This window comes from Fusarium oxysporum, chromosome 13 (assembly GCF_000149955.1).
Source record: "Fusarium oxysporum f. sp. lycopersici 4287 chromosome 13, whole genome shotgun sequence".
NCBI lineage: Eukaryota > Fungi > Ascomycota > Sordariomycetes > Hypocreales > Nectriaceae > Fusarium > Fusarium oxysporum.
This window is the reverse complement of record NC_030998.1, coordinates 980,885-1,006,670: the sequence shown is the minus strand read 5'-3', so window position 1 is coordinate 1,006,670 and position 25,786 is coordinate 980,885. Positions and strand designations below refer to the sequence as shown.

The 25,786-nt window shown below is 49.2% G+C and overlaps 13 protein-coding genes across 23 annotated transcripts; 9 read left to right on the top strand and 4 right to left on the bottom strand.

The window, feature by feature from the left end:
- Nucleotides 1-531: 531 nt before the first annotated feature.
- Nucleotides 532-3,691, bottom strand: FOXG_20702 (uncharacterized protein). 8 transcript variants are annotated; one of them, XM_018401005.1, is made up of 3 exons: nucleotides 3,166-3,691; nucleotides 2,991-3,105; nucleotides 532-2,933 (listed from the first exon to the last, which is right to left on the bottom strand). In XM_018401005.1, the coding sequence occupies exon 3, from the start codon at nucleotides 1,658-1,660 to the stop codon at nucleotides 1,322-1,324; it is 339 nt and encodes a 112-aa protein (XP_018250780.1). In that variant the 5' UTR covers nucleotides 1,661-2,933; nucleotides 2,991-3,105; nucleotides 3,166-3,691; the 3' UTR covers nucleotides 532-1,321. The 8 variants fall into 8 exon arrangements, with proteins under 8 accessions (XP_018250780.1, XP_018250784.1, XP_018250781.1 ...); XM_018401009.1 differs by having other exon boundaries at nucleotides 3,040-3,105; XM_018401006.1 differs by having other exon boundaries at nucleotides 532-2,266; nucleotides 2,332-3,105; nucleotides 3,170-3,691.
- Nucleotides 532-3,994, top strand: FOXG_20700 (uncharacterized protein; the record flags this gene model as incomplete). 4 transcript variants are annotated; one of them, XM_018401002.1, is made up of 3 exons in its annotated part: nucleotides 532-2,456; nucleotides 2,523-2,646; nucleotides 2,726-3,713. In XM_018401002.1, exon 3 carries the CDS (start codon nucleotides 3,390-3,392, stop codon nucleotides 3,711-3,713), a length of 324 nt encoding a protein of 107 aa, XP_018250777.1. In that variant the 5' UTR covers nucleotides 532-2,456; nucleotides 2,523-2,646; nucleotides 2,726-3,389. The 4 variants fall into 4 exon arrangements, with proteins under 4 accessions (XP_018250777.1, XP_018250775.1, XP_018250774.1 ...); XM_018401000.1 differs by having other exon boundaries at nucleotides 2,523-3,994; XM_018400999.1 differs by having other exon boundaries at nucleotides 2,513-3,994.
- Nucleotides 3,725-3,865, bottom strand: FOXG_20701 (uncharacterized protein; the record flags this gene model as incomplete). The annotated part of the gene is made up of 1 exon (XM_018401003.1): nucleotides 3,725-3,865. The coding sequence occupies one exon, from the start codon at nucleotides 3,863-3,865 to the stop codon at nucleotides 3,725-3,727; it is 141 nt and encodes a 46-aa protein (XP_018250778.1).
- Nucleotides 3,995-4,745: 751 nt separating the features above from the next.
- Nucleotides 4,746-7,561, top strand: FOXG_12260 (catalase-peroxidase). Its single transcript, XM_018392008.1, has 3 exons — nucleotides 4,746-5,323; nucleotides 5,383-5,779; nucleotides 5,833-7,561. Exons 1-3 carry the CDS (start codon nucleotides 4,868-4,870, stop codon nucleotides 7,383-7,385), a joined length of 2,406 nt encoding a protein of 801 aa, XP_018250773.1. The 5' UTR covers nucleotides 4,746-4,867; the 3' UTR covers nucleotides 7,386-7,561.
- Nucleotides 7,562-8,733: 1,172 nt separating this feature from the next.
- FOXG_20699 (uncharacterized protein) lies at nucleotides 8,734-9,169 on the top strand. The gene has a single exon (XM_018400998.1). It carries the CDS (start codon nucleotides 8,855-8,857, stop codon nucleotides 9,020-9,022), a length of 168 nt encoding a protein of 55 aa, XP_018250772.1. The 5' UTR covers nucleotides 8,734-8,854; the 3' UTR covers nucleotides 9,023-9,169.
- Nucleotides 9,170-9,851: 682 nt separating this feature from the next.
- Nucleotides 9,852-11,335, bottom strand: FOXG_12259 (uncharacterized protein). The gene is made up of 2 exons (XM_018392007.1): nucleotides 11,256-11,335; nucleotides 9,852-11,208 (listed from the first exon to the last, which is right to left on the bottom strand). Exon 2 carries the CDS (start codon nucleotides 11,074-11,076, stop codon nucleotides 10,609-10,611), a length of 468 nt encoding a protein of 155 aa, XP_018250771.1. The 5' UTR covers nucleotides 11,077-11,208; nucleotides 11,256-11,335; the 3' UTR covers nucleotides 9,852-10,608.
- A 2,557-nt stretch (nucleotides 11,336-13,892) lies between these two features.
- FOXG_12258 (uncharacterized protein) lies at nucleotides 13,893-14,810 on the top strand (the record flags this gene model as incomplete). Its single annotated transcript, XM_018392006.1, has 1 exon — nucleotides 13,893-14,810. The coding sequence occupies one exon, from the start codon at nucleotides 13,893-13,895 to the stop codon at nucleotides 14,808-14,810; it is 918 nt and encodes a 305-aa protein (XP_018250770.1).
- A 417-nt stretch (nucleotides 14,811-15,227) lies between these two features.
- Nucleotides 15,228-15,594, top strand: FOXG_20698 (uncharacterized protein; the record flags this gene model as incomplete). The annotated part of the gene is made up of 3 exons (XM_018400997.1): nucleotides 15,228-15,272; nucleotides 15,371-15,406; nucleotides 15,433-15,594. The coding sequence occupies 3 exons, from the start codon at nucleotides 15,228-15,230 to the stop codon at nucleotides 15,592-15,594; spliced, it is 243 nt and encodes an 80-aa protein (XP_018250769.1).
- Nucleotides 15,595-16,986: 1,392 nt separating this feature from the next.
- On the top strand, nucleotides 16,987-17,488 carry FOXG_12257 (uncharacterized protein; the record flags this gene model as incomplete). Its single annotated transcript, XM_018392005.1, has 1 exon — nucleotides 16,987-17,488. A coding segment is annotated over one exon (502 nt), but the record flags the coding sequence as incomplete, so codon positions are not given.
- A 1,230-nt stretch (nucleotides 17,489-18,718) lies between these two features.
- FOXG_12256 (uncharacterized protein) lies at nucleotides 18,719-19,462 on the top strand (the record flags this gene model as incomplete). The annotated part of the gene is made up of 1 exon (XM_018392004.1): nucleotides 18,719-19,462. The coding sequence occupies one exon, from the start codon at nucleotides 18,719-18,721 to the stop codon at nucleotides 19,460-19,462; it is 744 nt and encodes a 247-aa protein (XP_018250767.1).
- Nucleotides 19,463-19,891: 429 nt separating this feature from the next.
- FOXG_12255 (uncharacterized protein) lies at nucleotides 19,892-21,209 on the top strand. The gene has a single exon (XM_018392003.1). The coding sequence runs from the start codon at nucleotides 19,993-19,995 to the stop codon at nucleotides 21,034-21,036; it is 1,044 nt and encodes a 347-aa protein (XP_018250766.1). The 5' UTR covers nucleotides 19,892-19,992; the 3' UTR covers nucleotides 21,037-21,209.
- On the bottom strand, nucleotides 20,016-21,738 carry FOXG_12254 (uncharacterized protein). The gene is made up of 2 exons (XM_018392002.1): nucleotides 21,586-21,738; nucleotides 20,016-21,542 (listed from the first exon to the last, which is right to left on the bottom strand). The coding sequence occupies exons 1-2, from the start codon at nucleotides 21,677-21,679 to the stop codon at nucleotides 21,175-21,177; spliced, it is 462 nt and encodes a 153-aa protein (XP_018250765.1). The 5' UTR covers nucleotides 21,680-21,738; the 3' UTR covers nucleotides 20,016-21,174.
- A 1,377-nt stretch (nucleotides 21,739-23,115) lies between these two features.
- On the top strand, nucleotides 23,116-25,546 carry FOXG_12253 (uncharacterized protein). The gene is made up of 3 exons (XM_018392001.1): nucleotides 23,116-23,417; nucleotides 23,467-24,245; nucleotides 24,296-25,546. Exons 1-3 carry the CDS (start codon nucleotides 23,296-23,298, stop codon nucleotides 25,426-25,428), a joined length of 2,034 nt encoding a protein of 677 aa, XP_018250764.1. The 5' UTR covers nucleotides 23,116-23,295; the 3' UTR covers nucleotides 25,429-25,546.
- Nucleotides 25,547-25,786: the final 240 nt, after the last annotated feature.

The window sequence follows — 25,786 nt, the reverse complement described above, 5'->3', positions numbered from 1 at the left end:
TATAATTAAACATTTCGACGCGTGAAATGCCATTTTGACGCGAAGCAAGCTCCGGCAACGCGTGCGGCCCGGCTGCCCCACTCGTTAAGCTTATCGACGTCGAGGAGCTGAACGGCCATCGGGTGATGACGCAATTACAGGCAGTATAGGGTAGTGTTACCGCCATCAACCTCCAAAAGTTGCAACTGCAGAATACACTATATGGTAAATTCTCAGGGTAATAAAGTCTGATCGATATGCCAAACACGTTCAGTACATCATTCTGCCTCTTCTCTATCCCGGAAAAATGTATAATTACAGTAGGCGTGGATATTGACGGACTTTACCCTTTTCTCATCTTATCTTAGAATTCAAGATTGTAACACTACGTTCAGTTTGTGGTGTTCTGAGCAGGAAGAAATGCCCTGCTTGCCCAACCCTTATTGGCTCAGACAAGAATAGATAAGATAAGATCACCGAGATTACATCATAGTCACGTGAAATGGCGCGCGATCGCTGCAGGTGCTGACGCGACTGGCATGATGCGATCGAAGCATCAAGACCATCACGACAGAATGAGCGTTGCCAATTACAATACCCCGCCCTACAGCGCGCAAACTCTGCAACAAGTTCTGTCTCAACTTGATAACGACTACGTACCTCCATATGCTCAATATGTCTTAGTCTTTCAGCGAACCTGCCTACGCAGACACAATACGACCGTAAGAAGAGGAACGTGTCAGGGTGCCGACTGCACTTGATCTCGACAGGATAATGGAGCACTTGGGTCTTTATGCTTGGGTAACTTTATCACTGACCTCGAAAACCTAAGATCCCTCCCCCGTACCTGCGGCAGTGTCTGTTCTCCATCGACAACCATCCTCCCCAGCCCGATCGTGATGCTCTTGCGAAAATGACCACCTACAATGCGCTCTTCGCCCGAACCTCCTTCAAGCTACCAGAGCCGAGTATATAGACGAAGCCGTGATCGCGACCGTGACCGATTTCTACCCGACGAGATGCTCTGATCTGGACGTCATCCGGATGCCACCATGCCCTCCGACCGAAACAATCCTATACCGTGATGGCCTGATACATGCAGCGGACTTGTCTTATGCAGAGCCCGAAACCAGGCTTCGACTCGCAGTCCGGTCGGTTGAGATTTGGTTGCACATCCGCGCGCATCGGACTCCGGAGCCCATGAGAACATCACACACTCCGCCTCAAACACTGCTCCCAAAGGACGGGCTTCGTGCTTGAAGGGCGTAAGATTCGCACTCTCGGGTTTCCAGTCCCATGTCTGTGGAATTGCAATCTCATCCGGCGCCCGATCGGTACGCGGTTAATACATCATCCTACAATTGTTCGGGAGGGGCTGCGCCTTACACGCGACAAAGGAACGCTCGATGAAGAGAGCTCGGGTGCAATGGTAAACCATTGCCCGAGTCTCTGAGGTCTTCCAATGCGCTCTCCGATGGCAAATGTCCCAGCCATATCTGTCTGCTGTCCTACGGATGCTGTGCACTTGCGCATCCGTAGGTGTTCGGGCAGAAAGATAAAGTTCGAGTCCGAGATTTCGACATATGGTCCGATCATGCTGCCACCAACCGCCAATTGTCCAACGGTCCGTAGGATCTTGCGTCCCGAGCCTGAGTTTTACACAAGAAGAAGGCCGAGTCATGCGATGCCGTTGTCCGACGGACTTGGCAGCCCCCTCAGAGACCGAGACCTTCGGTGTTCGGTGGGGATATTGTCCGAGGAGAAGCACCAGATGTGAACAGCTGGATGATACCGGAAAGTGGATTCATGGTATCGCGGAACTTTTTACGATTGCACTGATGTGTCTCATGGCCCAAGTCGGAGCTCGAGGTAGGTCAATGTAAACGTAAAATGTAATCCTCAGGTGTCTTTAGAGTCGGACTCCTCAAGTCACCTTCCAACGTCCGACTTTGCTCATCGCGTGACACCATCATATCGTGATGAATGGTTAGGTAAATGAAAGGAAAAGTGCTGTCTATATCACAAGGAATGCCTACAACGAACTTGGCCTCATTGCTTACTTTCGCGAGGCTCGTGTTCAGGGGTTCCTGGCCAATGTAGCGCTCGGAAGAGTGAAGTCCGTTCCCGACGGTGGGGAGACAGTAATTTAAAAGGACGATTCTTGCGTGCATCTCTTGCTCTTCGTGATTACTTCGTTTCTCACACTTCGACTATCCTCAAAGGTAATAGGCACCTGCCTCTCAGCGCCTTCCTCGAACTGCAGATCCTTCCCGGCAGCTGGTCAAGTCTCCAACCATGATATGTTAGCTCCCTCTTGATGCAATCCGTCGGCTGTATTGAGAGTATATATACCAAGTCTTCATTCAGCACTGCTTAACGGGGCATCGCTCAGGCATTTCTCTCGTTAAAGTGGTCAAACGGGGCCTCCTAGTGCGGACCCCTGTGTAAAGCTGTATACAGCGTTGTCTCTTTTACTTGTAGGTTCGAATCCTTGTTTCTTCCTTTTTTTCTTAGTATAAAGCTGAGTGTGAAGGCTGTTTCAGAGCTATATATCCTGTGATCTGAGAAGTGCTTATCGGGGGACGGTAGTCGAGACATTCCTCTCGTTAGAGTGGTCTAGCGGTTATGCATATGTTAATATGCTAACAGCGCTCTTGTAAAGTCGTAGTAAGATACGTCCTCTTTTTGCCTTTAGGCCACAAGTTCGAGTGCTGGACTTTTTGTGATATTGATATGAACGACACAGATTCGGCTGAAGCCATATACACCATGATCTAATTGCTACCTCGCGGGGGTCGTGGTTCAGACATTCCTCTCGATAGAGTGGTCAAGCGGCTTGACTGATCCCCTGCCAATGTAAAGTTGTTTACAGCCTCGATTTCCTTTTGCTCATGCGTTCGAACATGTTGGCCTTTCTTTTTGCACAATGGCAAGGGTCATTGGACTGCTCCTCGCTGATGCTCGGGCTGTCAGACATACTGGTGTCGTGGGCGGGACCCAGGTTGGCATACCACGGAGCGATTTCCATGACAGAAGCAAACCTCCAGCGGGGTTACTCACTATATATACCACAATCTGATCAATGTTGTCGGGGTTGGGTTCAGACATTCCTCTCGCTAGAGTGGTCTGGCCGAGTGGTTAGTGACGTAGCCGTGTAATGCGCCAGCATGAAAGGGATAATCGCACTAACGCTCATTCCGCCTGTAAAGTCGTTTACAATCCTTCCTCTTTTGCTCGCGCGTTCGAATGCGTTAATCTTTTGGAATTTTGGTCTGAAGAGATGAAGTTGTCGTCGCAGTGCTTGACAGTGCACGCTTGCAGTGGGTGGTTGGTGGCAGACCACTTAGCGACTACAGTGGGGTCAGTCACCTGTAGCTGGACGTCAACGCTTCCATGCTAGAGTGTTAGTGATGCGTGTATTTCGATTGGCTACAGTCTACCCGCTGGCATTGTCTCATGGGGTGCGAGCTTTGAAGTCGCAAGTCTTATCGCACCGAGGTGTAAGATTGTCAACAATTGAAACAGAACTAGATATGCTCGTACAAGCCATGTACTGTTTCAATTGTACGCGCGTTTGTGTTGTGCTAGAGCCGAGAGTCAGAAAAGAGGGGATCATGAGCCCCTCATGTACTTGGATAGTGAACCAAAACCTCGGATGGTCGCTAGGCCAGGCCCTCTTCGGAGGTACTGGTCAAAGATGTGATCATCCACCTCCATTTATTTTTGCATTTTGAAGGTCTCGAGTTCAATTCCTCATCAGTCGGAGACTTTTCATCGGCGCCTCGGCATCAATGTCTTGGATGATGCGTCGAGATAATCCGACCGGAGGCTTGCAGGAACCACTGACGACGCAGGTACCGCACACCTGGAACACAATTGATTCCATCTGCTGCAGAATGGAAATTGATTCCAAATGTAAGCGGGGCTCATGATTGGCTTGCGCATCTCGGCTTGTGGTGGGTGTTTGGAAGTTTGTTAGTGGAACTCGATCATTTCTGATCATTTGGAATCTATTGTGTATCATTGGCAAATTGAACATCCCTGAAGCGGATTTTCACGCCGGCCTTAAGAGGCAATTGAGCAATTCATGCATTAGGAAGTAACAACGATTGTTGCTACGCAGCAAGTTCAAATTAAGTCGTAATGCGACGGTGGAATTGCCTCACTTTTATTACTGTGTTAGGAAGAAATGGATTGTGATGGTGAAGTTGACCCCGCTCTTTGGCCTGCCAATTTTAGACTGTGTCTGGCGGGAGGAAATCCGCAGTGGTGGCTGAGAGCTCTCCCCTGTTTTTTCTCCAGAAGCTCAGGCGGGGTGAAATGGGCTGGTCTACGACGAAACGGGCTGCTAACACGCAGAGAAATCGGGTTGCTGTGGTGTTTGTTTTGCGGGGCCGGCCCAGTAAGAGCCGGTACTAAACCGATCACGGGGGGGTCCATCCCTCCAGTGTCATGATGCTTCATGAAAGGTTATTCAGTGGCCATCATTTGCAGTCTTGTAGGAACCATGATGTAGAGGATGAATGATTGTTATTTCTAGATAATTCTATAGGGACTGATTCCTCAAACAAGGCCCGATATCTCTCCCCGACGCCGAAGTCTTCCGGGCATTCAACGTGCCTTGGTTACACCAGTTGCTCAGTTCGGACAGCTTCCCCGCACTTGCGATGGGCTACAGTGCGTCATGCAGTTAACTTTTGTTGACAAATCCGGCATAAGTTTCCGATGATACTGTACAAGTCGTCTCTTGGTAGTTTGACGAGATTCCGAGCGTGATCCGGGGACACCGTCTCGCCTCTAAAAAGAGTCCACTCACAGTCGTTCCTTTTCCAATCCACGTCCCTCGCGTTACGGTATAAATGCCAAACTCCACCCCCGCATCTCCTCCATGCCTCGGTTTCTCTTCCCTTCCTCTCGTATTCTGTCCTTGTCTGTTGCGAGGAGGACTCTGAATCTGAATCTGAACCAACAAACCACCAGATTATCGCTTCACACCTCAGCTCCAAAAATGGCCGACGAGAGAAAGTGTCCCGTGGCCCACAAGGTCCCCAACGTCGCTGGTCACGGCGTTACCCATCAGAAGTGGTGGCCCGAGGCTCTCAAGACCAACATTCTTCGTCAGCATAGCGCCGTCACCAACCCCTACGGCGAGAACTTCAACTACGCCGAGGCTTTCAACTCTATTGACTACAACGAGCTTAAGGAGGATCTGCGAAAGGTCTGCCGCGATTCGCAGGACTGGTGGCCTGCTGATTTCGGCCACTATGGTGGTCTCTTTGTCCGTATGTCGTGGCACGCCGTTGGAACATACCGTGTCTTCGATGGCCGAGGTGGCGGCCGACAGGTAAGAAACCCATTACACCCTCTCTCTCTCAATCGCGCACAAGTCTAACAGCGTCATAGGGTCAGCAAAGATTCGCCCCCCTCAACTCTTGGCCCGATAACGTTTCCCTCGACAAGGCCCGCCGTCTTCTGTGGCCCGTCAAGCAAAAGTACGGCAACAAGGTCTCATGGGCCGACCTGATCGTCATGGCTGGCAACGTCGCCCTCGAGGATATGGGCTTCAAGACCATTGGTTTCGCCGCTGGTCGTCCGGATACTTGGGAGGCTGACGAGGCTACCTACTACGGTGGCGAGGATACTTGGCTCGGAAACGACGTCCGTTACTCTGATGGCCACCCCGGAACCACCAAGCCTGGCGCTACCGATTCCGATCAGCCTCCCCACAAGAACATTCACACCCGCGAGCTTGAGAAGCCTCTGGCTGCTGCTCACCACGGTCTTATTTATGTTAACCCTGGTCAGTCCTCCCCCGAGACAATGCGTAATGCACAATCACTGACTTTATCGCAGAGGGTCCTGATGGCAACCCCGACCCCGTCGCCGCTGCCCGTGACATCCGCGAGACCTTCGGTCGCATGGCCATGAACGACGAGGAGACCGTCGCCCTCATCGCCGGTGGTCATACCGTCGGAAAGACTCACGGCGCTGGCTCAACCGACCACGTCGGCCCCGAGCCCGAGGCCGCTGATCTCGCCCAGCAGGGTCTCGGCTGGTCCAACAGCTACAAGACCGGCAAGGGTCCTCACACAACCACCTCCGGCCTCGAGGTTACCTGGACCAGCACTCCCGTCAAGTGGAGCCACGACTACCTCAAGTACCTCTTCCAGTTCGAATGGGAGCTCACAAAGAGCCCTGCTGGCGCTCACCAGTGGGTTGCCAAGGATGCCAACGCCACTGTTCCTGATGCCTTCGACCCCAACAAGAAACAGAAGCCTACCATGTTGACCACCGATTTGTCTCTGCGATTCGACCCTGAGTACGAGAAGATCTCCCGTCGCTTCCTCGAGAACCCAGATCAGTTCAACGAGGCTTTCGCCAAGGCCTGGTTCAAGCTTACCCACCGTGACATGGGTCCCCGCGACCGATACCTCGGCCCTGAGGTCCCCAAGGAGGTCTTCCTCTGGCAAGACCCCGTTCCCGAGCGTGACTACAAGCTCGCCGACGATGGCGATATTTCCGCCATCAAGAACGAGATCCTCAAGTCTGGTATTGACGTCTCCAAGCTCGTCTCTACCGCTTGGGCCTCCGCCTCCACCTTCCGAGGCAGTGATCTCCGCGGTGGTGCCAATGGCGCCCGTATCCGCCTTCAGCCGCAGAAGGACTGGGAGGTCAACAACCCCGCTCAATTGAGCAAGGTCCTCAGCACTCTTGAGGGCATCCAGAAGAAGTTCAACGACTCTCAGTCCAGCGGCAAGGCCATCTCCCTTGCTGATGTTATTGTTCTTGCTGGTTCCGCCGCCGTGGAGAAGGCTGCTAAGGATGCCGGTGTTAACATCACCGTGCCCTTCGCGCCCGGCCGCACCGACGCTACACAGGAGCAGACCGACGTCAAGTCCGTCAACCACCTTCAGCCTTTCGCCGATGGCTTCCGTAACTACGGCTCTTCTACAGACCGCGTCAAGCTTGAGCACCAGCTCATTGACCGCGCTCAACTCCTCACCCTCAGCGTCCCTGAGCTCACCGCTCTCATCGGTGGTCTCCGTGCCCTCAACACCAACTATGACGGCTCATCGCATGGTATCTTCACTAACCGTCCTGGTGTTCTGACCAACGACTTCTTCGTCAACCTGCTCGACATGAGCACTGAGTGGAAGGCCGTTGGAAACAGTGATATCTTCGAGGGTACTGATCGCAAGACTGGTGCCAAGAAGTGGACCGGTACTCGTGTCGATCTTGTCTTTGGTTCACATGCTGAGCTCCGCGCTACAGCTGAGACATATGCTGAGGCTGGTGGACAGGAGAAGCTTGTCAAGGACTTTGTTGCTGCTTGGACCAAGGTGATGAACCTGGACCGATTTGATCTTGCGAACGGTTCTTCACCCAAGGCCTCTCCTCGACTGTAATTAATGAGCAATGTAGCAAAATACCATTGAGAATGAATGATTACGAATTTATTAGTTAATTGTATCTGTCCTCTACCCCACCCCGCTGATGCACTTTGCGATTGTATGTATCGATCAATGATCTTGGCTTTATTCAACGTCCTGACAGCGTTCGTGATGGCGGGGTAGCGACGAGCCTCGGCCCAGAAGTCGATCGGAGCTTACAATACCATGGCTCCGATAGGCCCTCACAATTCTTGCGCCAAATGGCACCATTTGCGCGACATCTACAGTCCAAATTCATCCTCTAGGAAGTTGAACGTATGCTTGAACGGTCTCACTATTAATGTATTGTTTCACTGTTTTGTGGTGCATTTGCTGATGCCCTGCTCTAGCAGAAGTTGTCCTCGGATCTGATACCGTGCGCCGGCCCCACTGCCGGGTGACCGCCGAGCATTCCGATCATGTGAAGCGTCGTTCCGATGAGGCTGAACTCAAAGTCACAGATGAATGACCAACATGGCAATCAAAGCCATAAGGCTGTACATCCGCACAAAGCGCTCGACGGATTATATCGCCGAAGGATTTGCATGCATCAGCAACCTTAGCAAATGGCAGATTTAGAGGCCTCTGTCCTCTACTTCTCCTACTTCTTCTGCTGGTGCGAGGTACACGCCTTGACAAGATATATACACCCAGTCGAATTTTTGTTCTCGTGTTTCAATCTTGATTCCAAGGTCCGACCTAGCCTTGCGATCAGAACTGGAATCATCGACGAGGGCAAAATAAGGCACCTCATCCGAATCATGACATAAAGCTATCACAACATTCCTTCCGACCATACAGTGCCCATGTTACTAGGTTCGTAGGGACACAAATGAAATGGCCTATGGGCGCAACCACAGGGAGACCTCCGAGTAGAGAGTTTCTGAAGTTCTGCATGCTTAACAACGTCAAAACCTTTGGTCTTCCCATGTAACACCCTCGCACGACAGAGACGCAGCTCGTTGCGCTTTCAGCAACAATCGAAAACGCGATCACCACTTCACAAGGCAGGAAATCCTTCATTCCCCTCGCTCCTTCATCAGCCTTTTGGAATCCATCGCGCAAGAGCGCCCTAATATCTCTTTCAGGAGGATTTAACATGACTGGCCAAGCCTACAAATCTGTGAACGGGAAAGACGTCAGCCCCCTTAAGAGGTGAGGATGGTTTGCTTGGTGAGTGCAACGCATCCTGGATCGAGCACTGACTCCCTCATCCAATCTCACACCTCGTGATTCGACAGGTCCATGTGGCCATCAATCGCCGCAACTTCCACCGGCTCGAGCTTTTGAAGATGGCAAATCTGGTCGACAACAAGCCCAGTGAGACGAGAGAGACTCCTTTATCACATGAGATGGCCTTCAGTTGGAGGTTATCAAGGCTGTGGTGAACAATGAGAGACCTGCGTTGCGCCTGGTCTAAGCAATAAACGTGGTGCTTGATACCAATGGAGGAACTGGGAGCTGAGCCGGGAGGAACCGCTGAGTTTCTCCTAGAACTTACTAAAGCAATGGCGTTCACCTTGGCAGACGCCAACGAGACCTGGCAGACTTTCTCTAAAAACCCCCATAGGGCAACCGACTGGAATCCCCTGCCGGAGGCTTTGGATGAGTAGCCTCTCGTTGATGACGCGGTGACTCATCTACATACGATTTGGGCTAACCTTGGGCATGGGCTGCAACTCTCCCTCGAAGTTCTTTATAAGTCACCAACAGCTTAGAGCAAGCTTAGAGCAGCATGATCCTAAGGTTTAGGATGAAATTTACTATATTATCCAAAATTTGGCCTAAGTTCCACATTTCTCTTCTAAGCTCTGCAGCCCTGTCATTCAAGTCTGCGATGATTTTCCTGTAAATCCAGCCTCTTCTAATGGGAGATGTATCCAGAGTTAGGAATAGGTGCCCTATCCAACTTGAAGTATCCAGACTGCAACTGCTAAAACACTTGTTGGGGATCATACTTCTTCGCAATGCCCTTCAGCTTAGCCTTGTTACTCGTGCCGTAACCAGCAATGACATCCTGGTACTGACTTGCGTGCTGACTTCGATTTGATTTTCGGTGTTGTAGGCGGTTGACCGCCAGTCTTGTTCTCTGCGGCGTGTTTGGCTATATACTGAGCTCGCTTCGCGATTCTTGTCTCGAGTTGTTCATACGCCTCATCGGGCTGTATGTAACAACATCCTTCGAAGACGAAGCACGTCCATCGTGTACCGAGGTACTTCATCGATCTGAAATAAATACCATCGGCCTTTCGCTTCCTGGTAAGAAACTCGAGAATATTTCATTGTTCTGCTCGTATCTCTTCTTTGTTGACACTCGTCTAAATGGCCCTTGGGTCCTAGTTCTTCGACAAGATCTCTGGCAGGTATTTCTTGGAAATCCTTTCCGGCGCCGGCGTTCGACATCTTCCATTGTTTGAGCCTCGATGTCTCAGCAAGGCGAGGCAAGTAAACTTGGGACCTCTTGTCTAAGTGACGAAAAAGCTTAGGTAAAGTTTAGTATAATTTAGTGTAGAATTAGGACCTTAGATTAGGTTTATGGAACCTTGGCTCAACGTCAAGAAGTTCTCTTGCTCCCTGGAGGTCTGGTAACTGGTTATTTTTGACAAAGCCATATGGGCTGTGTGTCTCGAAAAGTCGGTCTGGTCCTGGCGTCTTGTGGTTTAAACAAGAAGGCATCTGGAGCCACCTTGCTGCTTGTCTTTCGTTTCTTTGAGGGTGAGTCTGTTGTGCCCTCTGAGCGTAGGTGATGGGGGTTGCCCCGAGGTGATGTGGCTATCTCAGCGCGTGTGCTCCTCGAGGAGACAGAATGCTTTGAAATCCCCGATTTCCCGTAACCTCTTGTATTCTGTGGTTTTGCAGAGTGCGCTTGTGTGTTCGGGTGGTGATATAGGCTCTCAGCCACAAGTCAGATACCAGATAAAAACACTGGAATTCTGAGCTTTGTTAATAAATATAAGTTTACCATCCAGGCGATCTAAAATTTCGGGTTCTGGTCATTAGGATTGCAGGGGCGTGATAAAGAAGCAGCTCGTATCTTATCAATCAATCACAATATGAAGCACGATTATCAACATTGGATCCAACGTGTTCAGGTCAGCAGTGATTTCGGTAATAAGCCCCAGGGATACCGTATATCTCCCCAGTGGAATCAACAGAATGACCCAGTGCGTATCGCTTCAGGGCTTGTTGTAGAACTTGTTCATATCAGAGATTCCCTCCTTGCTGTTGATGTCGGTACGCTGAAGCTTCTTGGGGGTAGGTACTGGTGTACCTTCTCGTTCTGCCTTATAGCTTTGCCTTCTGGGTCAGCTTCGCTACCGAATGAATCGGTTTGGCCTACCACATATTGCTTGTTATGTGCCAGGTTGCCTCCTACTAGGTTGGTCTCGATTAGGATAGTATTGCTGCCTGCCGGAGTTTGTGAGGGCTCGGCCTTGAAAGCGAGGCCGGTGAAGTCATCATCTTCGAAAAGGTTCGGATACACCTCGCCTTTTTTCGAGCTGATATACACGAGCTGTCCGTTGATAGCCAATACTCCAACATACAGGCTGCGGATATGCCTGCCATTGATCGGCGCCGCTTTTGGAAGCCTTTGGCGTAGTCTTTTGGCCACATCTCTGGGAATTGATAGATGACAAGCAAGGAATCGTGTTCGAACCACGCCCATCAGTGCGTAGACCCGTTACGCCTGGCTTACAGCCGTATGATTTTGAGATTGGTAGTTAAGAGATGAATCTGCCGGGAGCTGACGATTGTCGAGCACCTTGTGGCATTTCTCATCGAGGTAGATGTAAAGTTCCTGTGTGAATTAGTATGTGTATGATGCTTGGGAGTGTCACCACGTACCAGTCAGCGACGGGCTTAGTGCATTGGTGGATAGATGGATGTCTTCATAGCCACGCGTCTAGGAATATAATATAATGTAGGTGACAACTGACTTCATGATGAAGTCGTCAGAGTGGTGACAGATACGTCATGTTGGGCAACAGCCTTGTAGCAGCCCATAGACTTGTCGAGTTTAGACCCGTAGCTCGTGTACACACTCTTAAGCGGGCCTGAAGTTGTAGCCGATTGCGGGAACGAAGGTTGCCTGCACTGAAGGGAATCCACGGACAGGAAAAGTTGGGCAGATTCAGGATCTTCGGTGAATCGGAAAGCTTGATGTGTTGACGACACTGAATTGCTCGTGTGGAAGCTCATTGTGGGAATGATATCGGCAACAGTGAGCGGTTTCATTTCGAAGTGAGGCAATGAGCGCTTCGTCCTCAAACCTCAAGAGGGCGGGATCTGCGAGATGAACGCTGAAGTTGGCAAAATCCTGAGCTTCGACGTTAGCGAATCGAGAAAAGGTATTCTGAGTTGCATCCTCTGACGAACTCTGATGCTCTTTGTTGGACACGATCAAGCTGTCCTGGACGCGGAATGCTGCACATTGCGCTGGCTGCGTGTACCCATCGATGTTGAGAGAGGCTGAACATTTTTGTGCGACCGCTAAATTGCCGAGGAGCAACAACAATAAGCAAAGAGGGACTAGATAGCAAGATGAAGAACCTGAGGCATGAAAATTCAATCGATCATAATGTCCTCAGGTGCCTGAAAATTTCGGCCACTGCTTTACGGGGCATGAGAAGCCTCCCTTCGCGGGGAGTCATCGCACATGTTCACACGGCTCTAGCCAGTGCCGAAACCTGCCAAAGGACCGCTGAGGTAATGACACAAGTAACTGAGGATATTCTGTGCTTCAGCCTACTGCTGTGCTTTAAATATATTTAAAAGTCGTATAATGAAGGGTTCTATCGTCGCTATGCGTATATAGCAAAGAATCTAAGGCGAAAGATCGGGAGAGTTCGTCATGTTGAGAGGCGGAAGGGGAGCTTTTATATCCCGCAGCTGAATCATCTCTGGAAGGTATCGGTGTTCTACTTGGGGGAACCGCTTCAAACCGTACCCAGCTTGTTTGTTGTTGGGATTGATGGCTGAGGGAAACTTGGCATTCGCACACAAAGGTTATGCAAACGCAAAACACTAAGCATGTCGGGGCTTGTTCTCCAAACAAGATTGGGACATTACGGTGTAACATAGAGAAAACCTATGGTAACAATTTAGCGAGGGTTTGTGTATATTGATTACCATAAAGTGAAGAGGCTAATATCGGTTGCTCAACCAACATTTGCGGCTGAAGTAGGTCTACCAAACAGAGGCTGACTGCCATTTGTCAAACGAATTTTCTGGTGTTCAAACCTTCTCAAGTGAAACGAGTGAGGGCGGGCTGCCCACCCAATGTCCATTTGTAAACAAGGCAGCCAACAGGTTAAAAAAAAAGTATCCCGAAAGCAATAAAAGTGATTGCGCTTGGTGTTGAGACTCGCGAGCAACACATTAACAATGCGCAAAGGGGCCATCATGAATATCATCTCAGAGCAGCAAAACCGTAAGTGGCAATCTTGCGATACTAGCAGTTTCAAATAAAACATGACCGTTTGGCGCTCCGGTGCTTGATAGGACCGCTGCCGGGAGGATTGTAAGAAGGCAGTCTGAGACACCCTTCAGAGCCCTGAGCATAAGTGGATGCATATGGTGGCAACCAAACGAAAAAGATCGTAAAGGGATAAAGAGAGACCGGCAAATCCTTTGCAATCACTTGTGTTGTCACTCCTGCAGACCTCCACACTCTGTGCCATCCTTATCCATGAACTGCTTCACAAGTCCCTGACGGACAAACTGACCGTGAAAGTCTGTTCAGGAACAACAACTCAATGGGATCATGGCGCAGCCTTTACGACAGTACAAGTCTGGGAGAGCCTTACCTGTCTCAAAAACTCCTTAGTAGTATGCCACTCTAAGATGGGCGGCTAACAACCTGATCCATGCTGTTGGACCCTGAAGGGCGGCATCGGGGCGGCATGAGCGGCATAAGTACCTATTTCTTCAACTCAGACAAGAAAAAAAAAGCACTGAACAATAGCTCTGTGGGGCAAACAAGTATAATGAAACCTGCAGAGATGCGGCCCGCAAGAGTCAGCGCGCGTCGTCGGAACGCTCAGTAATCAGGTCCCAGCCACTCTAAAATTAGAACATAAACAGACGGCCGGTACCTCAACCACATTCGACAATAGTAACAATACCCCGGAAGCTCTATGTACCCGGGGAATTGGGTAAATTGAAGCATGGCGTTAGACCGAGGGTAAGAGCTTTCCCAGCGATGGGACGAAGTGAGTGGCTTAGTTTCTGACATCGCAGGGATTCTTTGTCGAAACTACTCGAAATACGGGAACGGACTTTTCGTGAGAACTAGGCGGGCTTTAAATTGGTTCATGAGATTGTGAGGATTGCCTTTGTATAAAATAACCATTTGGAGCTGTTGTAATCGAACATCAATAACATCTTCGTTTGCAAACTAGTCCTTCGCTTTGTCACCGCCACTCGCTTTAAAATACAAATAACAAACACTGTACACAAATAGCCACCAAATATTCACAAAAAATGATCGTTGGCCGCGTTATTGGCGTACTTCTGCCATTCGCACTCGCAATTGCGGCTGCCATCTTCACCCTCGTCCCCGCACTCGCAGGCATCACCGACAAATCTCTCTACCTCATCCAGCTCGACTTCGAGAATCTTAGCATCAGTCCTGCAAGTGAACTTGTCGACAAGATCTTGCCACGTGCCGAGACAGTGGAAAAGAATATTACTGCCGAACTTCTTGGGCTTGACAAGACCTACGATATTACGCCCTGGGGATACTGTCATACTGATAGAGATGATAAGCGAGAGTGCTCGAGTCCCAAGTTTGATTGGGTCAGAAAGACTATATCAACAAACCACATCAAGAGTGTTGATAAAGATGTCGAGGTCAAACTGCCGAAAGAGATCAAGGCTGCTATCCAAACCTTTGGATCGATGACGAAAGGAGCCGAAGTTGCCTTCATTGTGGCCTTGATAGAGCTCACCATCGAGATTGCTCTTGGTATCTTTGCTGTTTGCTCTCGCGAGCTCACCTGCTGGACATGGATGGCAAGTGGCCTTGCTTCCGCGTTTGTCCTCGCGTCAGCCATTCTCTCCACTATCATGGCCTCCGTCTCGATTGGTGCCGTGGAAACTACTGCTAAGCTCTATGGAGTCAAGGGAAAAGTCAACGTCGTTTTCCTCGCCATCATTTGGATTGGTGCTGCATTTGCTATCGCTGCAAACCTCCTCTGGATAATACCAACTCTCTGCTGCAGCACTACCACCAGTCGAAAGGACCCTGAAGGCAAGGGACTGCTCGAGCATAGTCGCCACTCTGGAGCTTATGTCCCTATTGATGGTGATCACGAGATGCAGCCGACATACCATAATCGTGGTCTGGCGCCATCTCCCCGGACGGACCTTGCCTATGAACCATACAGCCATCAGGTTTAAGATCGTGAGTCAGATTTAGAACCAACGAGAGCTATGATAGATCCTGGGCACGACTGCAACTTGTCAGGATGTTTGATGTTGAGATGCTTCAATAGATTGGGAGTATAGTTACACAATTTAGACTTTCATTTGGGATGTGTATACAGAAGCATTTGTTAGACTTTAGAAAGGCAGCAGACAACAATTTCTTACACCTAAACATGCAGTCCTCCCTATTCGTAGTAAATATGTACGGGGCATCCTTTTAAGGCTTAGAGGTGCCTCTTTACTCAACAACCCAAACACACATCCTTCGGGTACAGAATTTCCCCGATTCCGCCCGTTACCAATCCCATGTCTGACCTCTTTCACAAGCCTTTTATCGCCACGAGGAACCGCAAGGCGAACATACGACCTTGTTGCACTTGCAAAGACAACATGGACGTGCTTATCGCCACTGGTACAAGTGTCTATGGTGCAATAGTTTGCCTCAGCGCTGTTCAATTTGAATCGCCAACAAAGGCCCACTGAAGCCTCGCAGGCTAAAAGACTGATAGCGGAACTAACCGACTTCGCTGTAGTGCAATGGCCATGTCAAGGGTGGTCGGATTTCATCAGTAAGCAGAGTGGCGACATGTAACAGGAATCGGAGAAATTATTCAGCCCTACAGGCCAGAAACTTGCTATTGGAAGTGACTCAGAGCGCGTAGAGAACGTTTTCCTCAAGGATGAGATGAGAATTACCGATGTTCTGGTGCTAGAGCGACTGGCCATGAAAGGTGGATGGAAAAATGAGCTCTACTGACACGCTGCCTTCTAGAAGCCTCCACCGATTATACACATTTATTGCAGTGGCTCAGTGATCAACTGGCCAAATTGTACATGTGGGCTTCGTAAGCGGGAACGTGTTGGGGATGCCTTCACATCTGTACTGGAAGTTCGTATTTGCAAAAGTTTGTGGCTGATGTCACCTTCATGTTGGACTTGGCCCAGATGCAATGGAACATCAACGAGGCCTTACTTAGCAAAACGTCTCTGACTGACGATTAGGCCTTTTCTTTCTTTTGAGTATTTAATATCTTCAGCATTGCAGAAGCTTCTTTCACTCTCATTCTCCTCAGCCTGCTCGTTCTTGTACTCTACCCCAGCACCATGAAGATCACCTCCTTGTTTGCCCCACTCGCCGGGAGGTAATATCTAGATGACCGACTTCCAGTCTATGAAATGATCTTGGGGCAGCGCAGACATCAATAAGGATTGGATGAGATGTAAACACAAAAGCGTCTCAGAGGCGTGCTAAGTTGTTTGGAGAGTCCTCTTTCTTTGCTCGTTATGCCCCAAGTGAGTTGTGAGTAAGTAGTCACTAATTCCTCTCAAAACACGTATTCTCGATGCACAATTGACATTGGTCTCTTTCCTCTTGTCCATTCAATTCCTCGTGGCTTTGATCTGACACGTGCTCCTGAAGCCGAGACATCTCGATGACAATAAGCCCTAAAATCCTTCGCATATCACTGTTCCCGCTCTAAATGCAGATCTGCCCTGACTATGCCTTGCCAATCCCCGCTTCGTGTCTCAAATCGGCAAAGCGTAGTTCAGCTACTGAGCTTGCTTACTCTTGCTATCCAATCAAATAGTGGCAAATCTTCAATCCCTTGATCCCGAATCCTCAGCTAAATCACCATGCGACACAATATTCCGATAGTATTACGTAGATAGTGGAAATATTTAGACTGGACTTCCACTTTTGAAGTAACGATAACCGAACATCTTGGCCTATTTGCCAAGCTCAATGAACATTGACACTGGATTTGGTGGTTGATCGGCAGATTTTGCTGTCAGCTCAGCCTCGGGTTTCCTGATCTCCCGAGGCTTAGATGCTCTTCGTGGGGTAAAAAGGATTAAACCCCGACACATTCCTTGCGGACAGCAATAGGCAGCAAGTTTGTCTCGTCGAAGGATTCTAGATGCGACATTGTCCCGTTCAAAGTGATGTCATTTATGCGATATTGGGAAGTGAGTTGGCTGGAGACTTGAGCTTGGGAATGACTTGGTGCAACTCCCGAGAACAGTGAAAGGAATGCATATATATATATAGATCATCAGCAGACCATCATTAAAAGTCTGTTCATCAACCACAGGCATTATTCACCCTTCACAACCCAACCAAAACAGACACTCGCCAATCCAGTATCAATATGCCTCCTCCCTGTAACATTCTCTTCGGCCTTTTGGCTGCCTCACTTTCATCCACCGTCGTAGCCGAGCATCTTCGCGTTGTTTGGTCACAAGGCGACTTCTCAACCATCTCTGGACCCAGCGGCGGAAGCCAAAGCGGTCACAGCTCCGGCTTCACAATCCTCAAAGACGACGGCACTGCCATTTACAGCAAGGCATATCCCGCCGACCACTCTCCCTGCTACAACACCGGAGATGGACGCGAGTTCACTTTCGGCGGAGATTGCTGGACCAAAGAGCGCAAGTTCCGCTGCAAGTCCTCGTTTGCTGGTGACCCCGAGTCATGCGAGGTCAAGGACCAGGATGGAAACAGTCTTGGTGCTGGAGAGGGCAAGACTGACACAACCTTCATTGGCATCGCTATCGCGCAAGACTCTGCGTGTGTTGTTGAGTTCACTACTGATGATGATGAGGATTGCCCTAAGGATGAGGACAACAACCTGGGTGTTAGATCTGGTTAGGTGTCATCAGTCGGTGAAGGGGAAGGTTAGGCAGTAGTGAGGGCCTTGGAGTGTAATGCTGTCTTGTGTAATATATGTTCCTCGCCTTCTTGGATCTCTCAATCTGATAGATCAAGTAGAGTCAAATGATTTGAGCCTCTTATCTTCCATAGGGTTCAGCCAAATGTGCTTTGCGTTTTAATTGCTATGTCAAAGACACCTCGATATTCTTATGTGTTGATGGCGGATTTTCGGTGCCTAATATGGTGGAATAGTCACCAATAAACACGATCATGTAACTCACGCGTAGAGTCCGAAAGGACGGGCATGGATCTTTTATAGGACGCATATATGAGTCATACTCTCGGCAGGTAGCATGTGAGCTTGATCGCTCTGCACAGCCAATCATAGACTTGGATATATGGGAAAACAATTGTACTGCCACCAAAGGTTCTTTGTTTAGCCATCGACTTACTGACTAGGCACTTTTTATATGTGTCATAAATGGGGGGCTATTTGTAAACAAAAAGCTAAATCTTGGTCCGATGCCATATCAAGGGTTCTGACACAGTTGCGAGAAATTGCAAGCAATCACGGTTGAAAAGGCAAAAGTATAAAGTACTGTGAAGCTCTAAATGCTTTACAGAGCCGCTGAGGCCATTCGCTGGGAGTAACTTTGCTCTCAAAATGAATGGATCACTGGCCATTATAATTGTAGGTAGACAAAGTAGATTTGCCCCATATTACTATAGGGCTTTTGGCTCACACTTAAATAGACCATTTATGCTGAAGTCTACGTACAAAGAGTTTTCGATCGAATGAACAAGAGTTGTCAATGCTGAAGATGAGTAGAAATTAGTCATGTTCTTGGTTACCCTTGAGATGTTTTGCGGAGATATCGGTAAAGTTTATAAAAGCTGCACAAGCTTGCTCCTCAGGAGTTTGTCGCAAAGTCTTTCGAGATGCGAGTGTATTATAAATATCGGATACATTCGCCTTCTTTCTGTCTTTCCCTCTCTTTGTTATTATTATTGCAAATACAAGAAAGCCATACAATCAGGTCCAAGCATCCAGGAATAACTGTGATGGGCAAATTTCCTTGAACACCATTGTCCACTGAACAGTCAGTCAACCCTACCCCTCATCGTCATATCTTTGGCACATCGGAGCCCCTCTCCTCTTTCAATACCCCGACATGATACTGACCTTTTACAGCTAATACCAGGTTTTGACCAAAGTCTACACGACAATATGTGTGTAAAGAATTGCGGTTCTTTGGATGGGAGTCCGCCCCCATTATACCATGGGGGTTCGGCAGATGAGGACAGTGTCTGCAGTGAAGATTCGGGGATTTCGACGTGGCATGGACGGACTCCAGATGTCAAACCCGACATGAACGACCTACATAGGTTAATCTGGGATCAAGATCGTCATTTCGACAAGTATGGCCAGTTCGGAGCTCTCCCGTATGATCATACAGTCAACGCCCGATTGTCTTTCCAGCACGTTCCAACTTCCTACTCACCACCGGCCTATGACCATACCTGTCCGTCACAGCTCGATCCAGAATCAGATGTATCTGAGAGTGGGCCAGATCAATCGCCTAAAGACGATCCACAAGTCAAAACAGAAGCCAAAAACTACATCGACCCTGTTGATGTTATCCTTAACGAAATCCGAAGATTACACATGGCAGATGTTCAGCTAAAGACAGAACTGATAACGGGGCTTGAAAGCCAGTGTGCCATGTACTCACAGTCCCTGAGTGTTGTCCAGGGGCAGCTGAGCCAAGCAAACAAGTTGATCGAGTTCTGGGGTGAACAGATCGACACAAACACGAAGCAGCTCGAAATTGTGGACAGCCGTTGCCGTGACCGTCACATCAATGCGCAGGGCTCGATCAAAGAACTCAGTGATCTAATGATGACAGACATCAAGGAACGGAGGAGGTTCAGACATTCCCTGGAAGATAAAGGTCTGATTCAAATCAACTGACTTTTGAGACATGCCACAGACAGTAAAACATGCCAGACATGTCTCTTGGCTGAATAATGGATTTGGGTTTGGGGACCAGAAAATTTACAAGAGGTTGATTAGACAGTTGGGGTTGGGGCCGAGCTGGAGTTTTTAGAATGTTCGCAAAGCGATTTCCTTATGGACTTTTTTTATTCAACCTTTTATTGTGAAAGAGAAGCTTCTACAAACTTCGGAATCTGAGGAATAGCTAAAATGTGATCATGTTAAGGTTTTGTCTGCCTGAAATCAACATTAGTGTTGGAAGTCTAATCTGAAGGCGAATGGCGTTTAAGGGTAGCTAAGCGAAAATGTGAGGCCTCCCCCTTCTTGGCATGATTCGTTGGAAATCACCACGACAAAAATGCGTGAATGTTAGCACAACTGTTCGACAAGCTTAATAAACGAAGATAAAGCCTATTTAATTCTCGTTTCAAGATGACAGACCGTCAATCCGCATTACCTAATCAACAAGGATATTGCTTACGCCCCTCCCAATTTAGTTTAGGCAGATGCACAGCAAAGATGAAACCTGCTTGACGTTGCAATTTCCCAACAAACAAGTTGAGGTCATCATCATCGCCATGTCTGGGCATCAGAAGTACACGGGCGGAGGCTCATCTCCAGTTGAAGTAACCTCGGCGTCGGATAATAATCCCGTTCAGATTATCTTGACACCGCCTACGCCAATCGTCTCCACCGGAAATTTTGACCGACGAGGGGAAGACACGTTCAAGGAGGTTCTTCCTGCGGTGTCTGAGGAGAAAGAAGTTGTTCAGAAGACAGATGGATCTGACGAGAAGGAAGTTTATGTTGTAAACGAGGGACACGATGAGAAGGAAGTCTATATACCCGCCGTGGAGAAAGAGGTTTATGACCATGGGCTCGAGAAGGAGGTGCACGACTTGAGGCTTCATGATGGACATGATGAGAAGCAAATCTACGACCCAAGCGAACACATTGCTCAGGCGCAGCGCATCGACTCATTAGAGAAAGAAGTTCTCCCTCAAACAAACCACGAGGATCACAAAGGGTTCTACCATCCAAACTACTCAGCCCAGTCTCTACCAACCCAAGACAAAGAGAACGAAGCGTCTATGGCGGTTCAGAAATACAACAGCAACACGAGTGAGCGTAGAGAGAGTATCTCAACCGCATCCACCGAAACATCAGAGAAGAAAGATAGCGCTGCTCGGGGTTACTACCAACGTCATGTCAACAAATGGAACCAAGCAGTCGACAAGAAGAAGAAGGCCTGGACGACATTCACCAACAATTCAAGTACAGCTATGACAGAGAAAGCCAATCAAATCGATAAGGGATTCAAGGATCGTTGTACGGCATTCGAGAATGGCACTACAGCCAAGTTGAACCAGCTTGATAGAAGTATCAGCGATAGTGTTGATCGAGCCGGAAAGAATGTCAACACCAAGGTCGCGAATTGGAAGACGGGTATGGGAAATATGAAGAGTCAGAGTATGAATAGTGTCAAGACCTTAGGATCTCGATGTCAGATTGGTAAGACGGAGGGGAAGAAAGAGAAGGAGGCACAGTGATAAAGGTGTTTTGAATCGCTTAGGAGTTCAGTGTCAATTTCAGTTCAGTTCCAGCCTTTGTTTCTCGTTCAGTCAGCTCCTACACGATAGCGCATTCATTGGTCTCAGCATTGTAACATATTCGTTCATTATCGCATCCTAATACCACTCAAGACCGTCATATGTTCCATCCAGTTTCCCGTCCTTATTAAGCTTGATTACCGCCTCCTTAGTTCTCCTTGTCATGAGCTTAGGGTATTCAGGCGATGTAATTGGAGGCGCTGGCTGGGTTGTATCCTGACGGAGCCAAGCCACACCGCGGGCTCCATTAACGGTTTTGACGGCATCGCGCAGGGTAGCTATGTCGGATTCTTCGAAAGCCCCTCCTAGCACAACGGCGCGGGGAGCGTTATTGTAGTTCCCGGAGCCGATGGCGCTGCTGTCAGGATGAGATGGCGGACTTTTACCGGCAAGAAGAGCTGGTATGATGACTTGTCCCGAGTCTCCAGGCAAGATGAATTGAACGACTAATGATATTAGTATTGGAGGTGTACTGGTGCTATTATCTACCTTCAATCTCTGGCTTGAGAGCTCCAATCACTCTTTCACCGATGAATTCAGTTTTTCCGCACAGGATAATGGGGATCGGGCTCGTTTCCGACATTCTGATTACTATCGAGATGGAGTTTCAAGGGTAAGCAGAAATAGAAGTGACCCTGCCTGGATGACCGCCAGAGTTGTATTTAAACCAGGTTCAGGCCAAGCTTCAGACCCCGACCTAAATGCTGACGCGACGTGATCATGAGGGGTAAGACCTAAGCTGCAAGCATAGAATATGATGTTTATTATTCTGTTTTTTGACTCATTGAAGCTATTCACGAATATTCTGGGGCTTCACTGTGAATACCTCGAGAGTTGTCCCAGACGGGGCTGTAGGTTTCGGATGGTCGAGATGCCGAAGGACCACGAAATGCGAAAAAAGAGTGACCTCCACTGTAATTACCGCCCAAAGCGCTGGGTACTGCAGATCACCGATAACCAAAACCACAAATACGGGCCTCAATAAAAAATTCTACTGGTCTCAAATGACGTTATTGGCGATCGACCCATCGATCATTTCAATCATCACAATCATCGACTGCAAGGGTGAAAAAAAGAAAAGATCAGCTGGAATAAGGCTGGGCAGCAAGGGATAAACGTGCGTGCGGTGATCACTCTCCTTGCTGTGTGGCAGACGCAAGGGCCGTGTGATATGAAGCCACGCGATAATCAGGCCTGTCAAGAGGGAAGAAAATCTTCATCGGAGGGTTTATTCCCTAGCGATATTTAACGCTTTGACTCTCGTATCTTGTTATGGTTAATGACAACGGTAACGACGGTCATTGGAATGCCAATTGACGTTGACGCTTAACGGCCACTGGTAATTATTCTACTGCCAAATTGGTAATCTGTTCGTCTGGCGTTTTGCCTTGTAGGAAATGACATATCGTGTCTCATTCCCCAAATCGACGTGTTCTCCCGATTGGGGTTACACCCTGCAGCCCTGCAGCGAGCCAAGTCCACTGAGAAGTGATAGCTTCGGCATTCTTTCCAGCTTTCCTTTTTGGTCAGGAACGGAAGACTTCAGATTCAGGTACGAATACAGGCGTACGTCATCCGTCTACTAGTGACGCCTCGTTCACGATGGCGTCGTGACGGGATATATTCCGCTAAGTTAGCTAAACTGCGGCACAGTGAAGCTACCAGCCGCTGGGACGAGCACCCGGCTCAACATCACCAGTCAAACTCATCGATACGATTATGCATCGTGATCCTTTCCATGTCAACGGCGCTGCCCAATGTAACCATGTCGGTAGAGACTAGAGTTCATGTCAGGAACACACTAGCCCAACCCGCTAAATTAGCTCTCGTTAACTTCCGTCCCCAAATGATGCTCAGATCACGATCTTGAAAAGCTTCCCCTTTCATCGCGATCGGGACCTGAGCGTTGGGACTCAAATCGCCATTGGACAGAAAAGATTGATCGACCAATTCCTCGGAAGCTAAGATTGGCGTTATTTCGAAAATGACGGCTCATATTGTACGGGCAGGGGAGTTAGGTAGGGATGCAATACGAAACGGAACGAAACGAAACAAAAAGCAATCGACACCCTTTGTCCGGGCGTATACTAGCCACTCAATGGAATAGGTCATTGTCTCATTCTTGCTTTTCCATCTGAGTCGTGGCTTATTACGCATTCGCGCTACCGGCAGTACTGCATCATACCTAGGTATTAGGACATGGTCCCTTCGAAAATGCAGACTCAACATCTTAACCTCGTTGACGACGAGATGGATTCTCAACCCCCGCCCATTCCGCTACGAGCGCAAACATCAAGACGACAAGTCGCGATGAAGCAAAGGTATTTCATACTCTAATTGAGCAATTGAGGAGGGAGATTGACGGTTTAGCTTTGAGACGCAGGATTTAGGCGACGGAATGGCAAACTTCGACCCAGAGCTTTTACAGGCACCGTCATCGAGAGCCTCGAGCCGAGCCATGTCGTATCGAACGCAGGAATCGCAAATATGGTCACATAAAGACAGAGATGCATCGTCAATCTCGTCCGTATATGTCCCTACACATCTTCCTGCGCTGCAAGCAAAAGGTGCTGGTCTGGATCGCGATGGATTGGAGCCATTGACCGAGGAGGAGTATGACCCCGCGTCCTTCGACCTCGTCGTCCCGGCGCATGCGATGGGAAAGCAGTATACCCTCGAGACACAATCCGAGCTGCTTTTCTCAGTGAAGCATCTGTCTGTCATCTTCGACGATCCTGTTCTTCTGCAGCGCTTCACGAACTTCTTGTCTGCGTCGCGGCCGAGTTCTGTGCCGCTCTTGACATACTACCTCGACACGCTCAAGGCGATGAAGGCAATCAATTACGCCAATTCGCTGACGGGATCGCTCAAGACAATTGATGGCCATGATTTCACAGCCGATCCTGTCACTGCGACTGTCAACGAAGCATTGGCGAAGCGGGCTACCGAGGCTTTCCAAGCCATGGTGAACCATGATCTGCCTGCGTACATCACCCACACATATATCCAGACAGTCAGCATCACAATCAAGAGAAGGATAACGGACACACTGGCACCCCAATTGCGCGATCTGTCGGAAGGTCTGGCAGAGGTGTTCTGTTTGACAGACCCTTCAAGATCCGACAACCCAATTGTTTTCGCAAGTGAAGGTGAGTTACCCGTCGGCGTAACCATGTCGCAAATGCTAACATGATAGCAGAGTTCCACCGAACGACTCAGTACGGCATGGACTATGTCCTCGGCCGCAACTGTCGCTTCCTTCAAGGCCCCAAGACGAACCCATTCAGCGTCAAGAGAATTCGCGACAAGCTCGCAGCCGGTCAAGACCACTGCGAAACATTCCTCAACTACCGTCGCGATGGATCCCCATTCATGAACTTGCTCATGGTCTCTCCGCTATATGACTCTCGAGGTGTTGTCCGATACCATTTGGGTGCCCAAGTTGACGTCTCCGGTCTCGTCAAGGAATGCGCTGGCCTGGACTCACTAGAGACACTCATGGCGGATGAGAACCCTGAGAATGAGCGCTACCCTGGCGAGTCGGAGCAAAGAAAGAAGGATGAGCAGAAAGATGAGTTCCAAGAGTTGGCGGAGATGTTTGATCTCGCAGAACTCAAGACTGTTCGCGAAGCAGGTGGTGCTTTCCACCGTACACATCAGCAAGATGTTCGACAAACGGATGCAGTTCCCGCGAATTGGAACAAGCCGCGCCTGGTATTCCGCGACGATGCCACCATCAATCGACGCCCTTCAGATCCCGTCCTCCATGACACAGCTATGGCTAGCTTCAGCGGCCGTCTCAGCGGTATCTACAAACACTATCTCCTCGTCCGACCCTACCCCAGTCTCCGCATCCTCTTCGCCTCGCCGTCCCTCCGCGTGCCGGGCATGCTCCAGAGTTCATTCCTCTCCCGCATCGGCGGCTCCGACCGCGTGCGCGAAACCCTCACCCAAGCCTTCGCAGGCGGCAACGGTCTCACCGCCAAGATCCGATGGCTGTCAAAGGCTGAAGTCCAGACCAAGAACCGCAACTCTCGCGCAATGGATCATTCTGCCAGTGGCGATGGTGGTCAAGCCCCTCCTGCAAACCCAGGCCGTAACCGCTGGATCCACTGTACGCCTTTGTTAGGGTCAAATGGAGCCGTTGGTGTTTGGATGGTTGTTCTTATTGATGATGAGTCGGATCAGGCTTTTATTCGAGGGTTGAGGAGAGAGGCTCCGCCTGTGCAGCCGCAGCCTGTTCAACAGCAGCCCCAGGCGTCGCATGAGCTGTATGGTGAAGATGATAAGATGAGTTTGAGTAGTTTTGCAGCTGCGCATAGGAATATCTGATGGAGGTGAAGGACCCGAGCTTGTGAGAGTAGATTTATGAGTACACGAGTATAAGCCTTTCATTTTAGGGCCATATAGTCATATTAATGATACCTTCTTTTTTCTTTCTTTTGTAAAACTGCCGTCATCTCGGTGGGGTCGTAGTTGAGCTTCTTATTAATGGTCATGAAGCTCATGACCCACTACGCACCAACTTCTTGTTCCAGTGGCTTTCTATACGAAACTACGTCAGAGACCCTTCTTGACATTCCTAAACAGCTTTAGTGAATCCATTGACGGTTTTGACAGTTTATACGGCCCGGCCCGGGCGGGAGCCTAGTTAACGTTATTCTGGAAGCTGGAATGCATGGTTTATGCT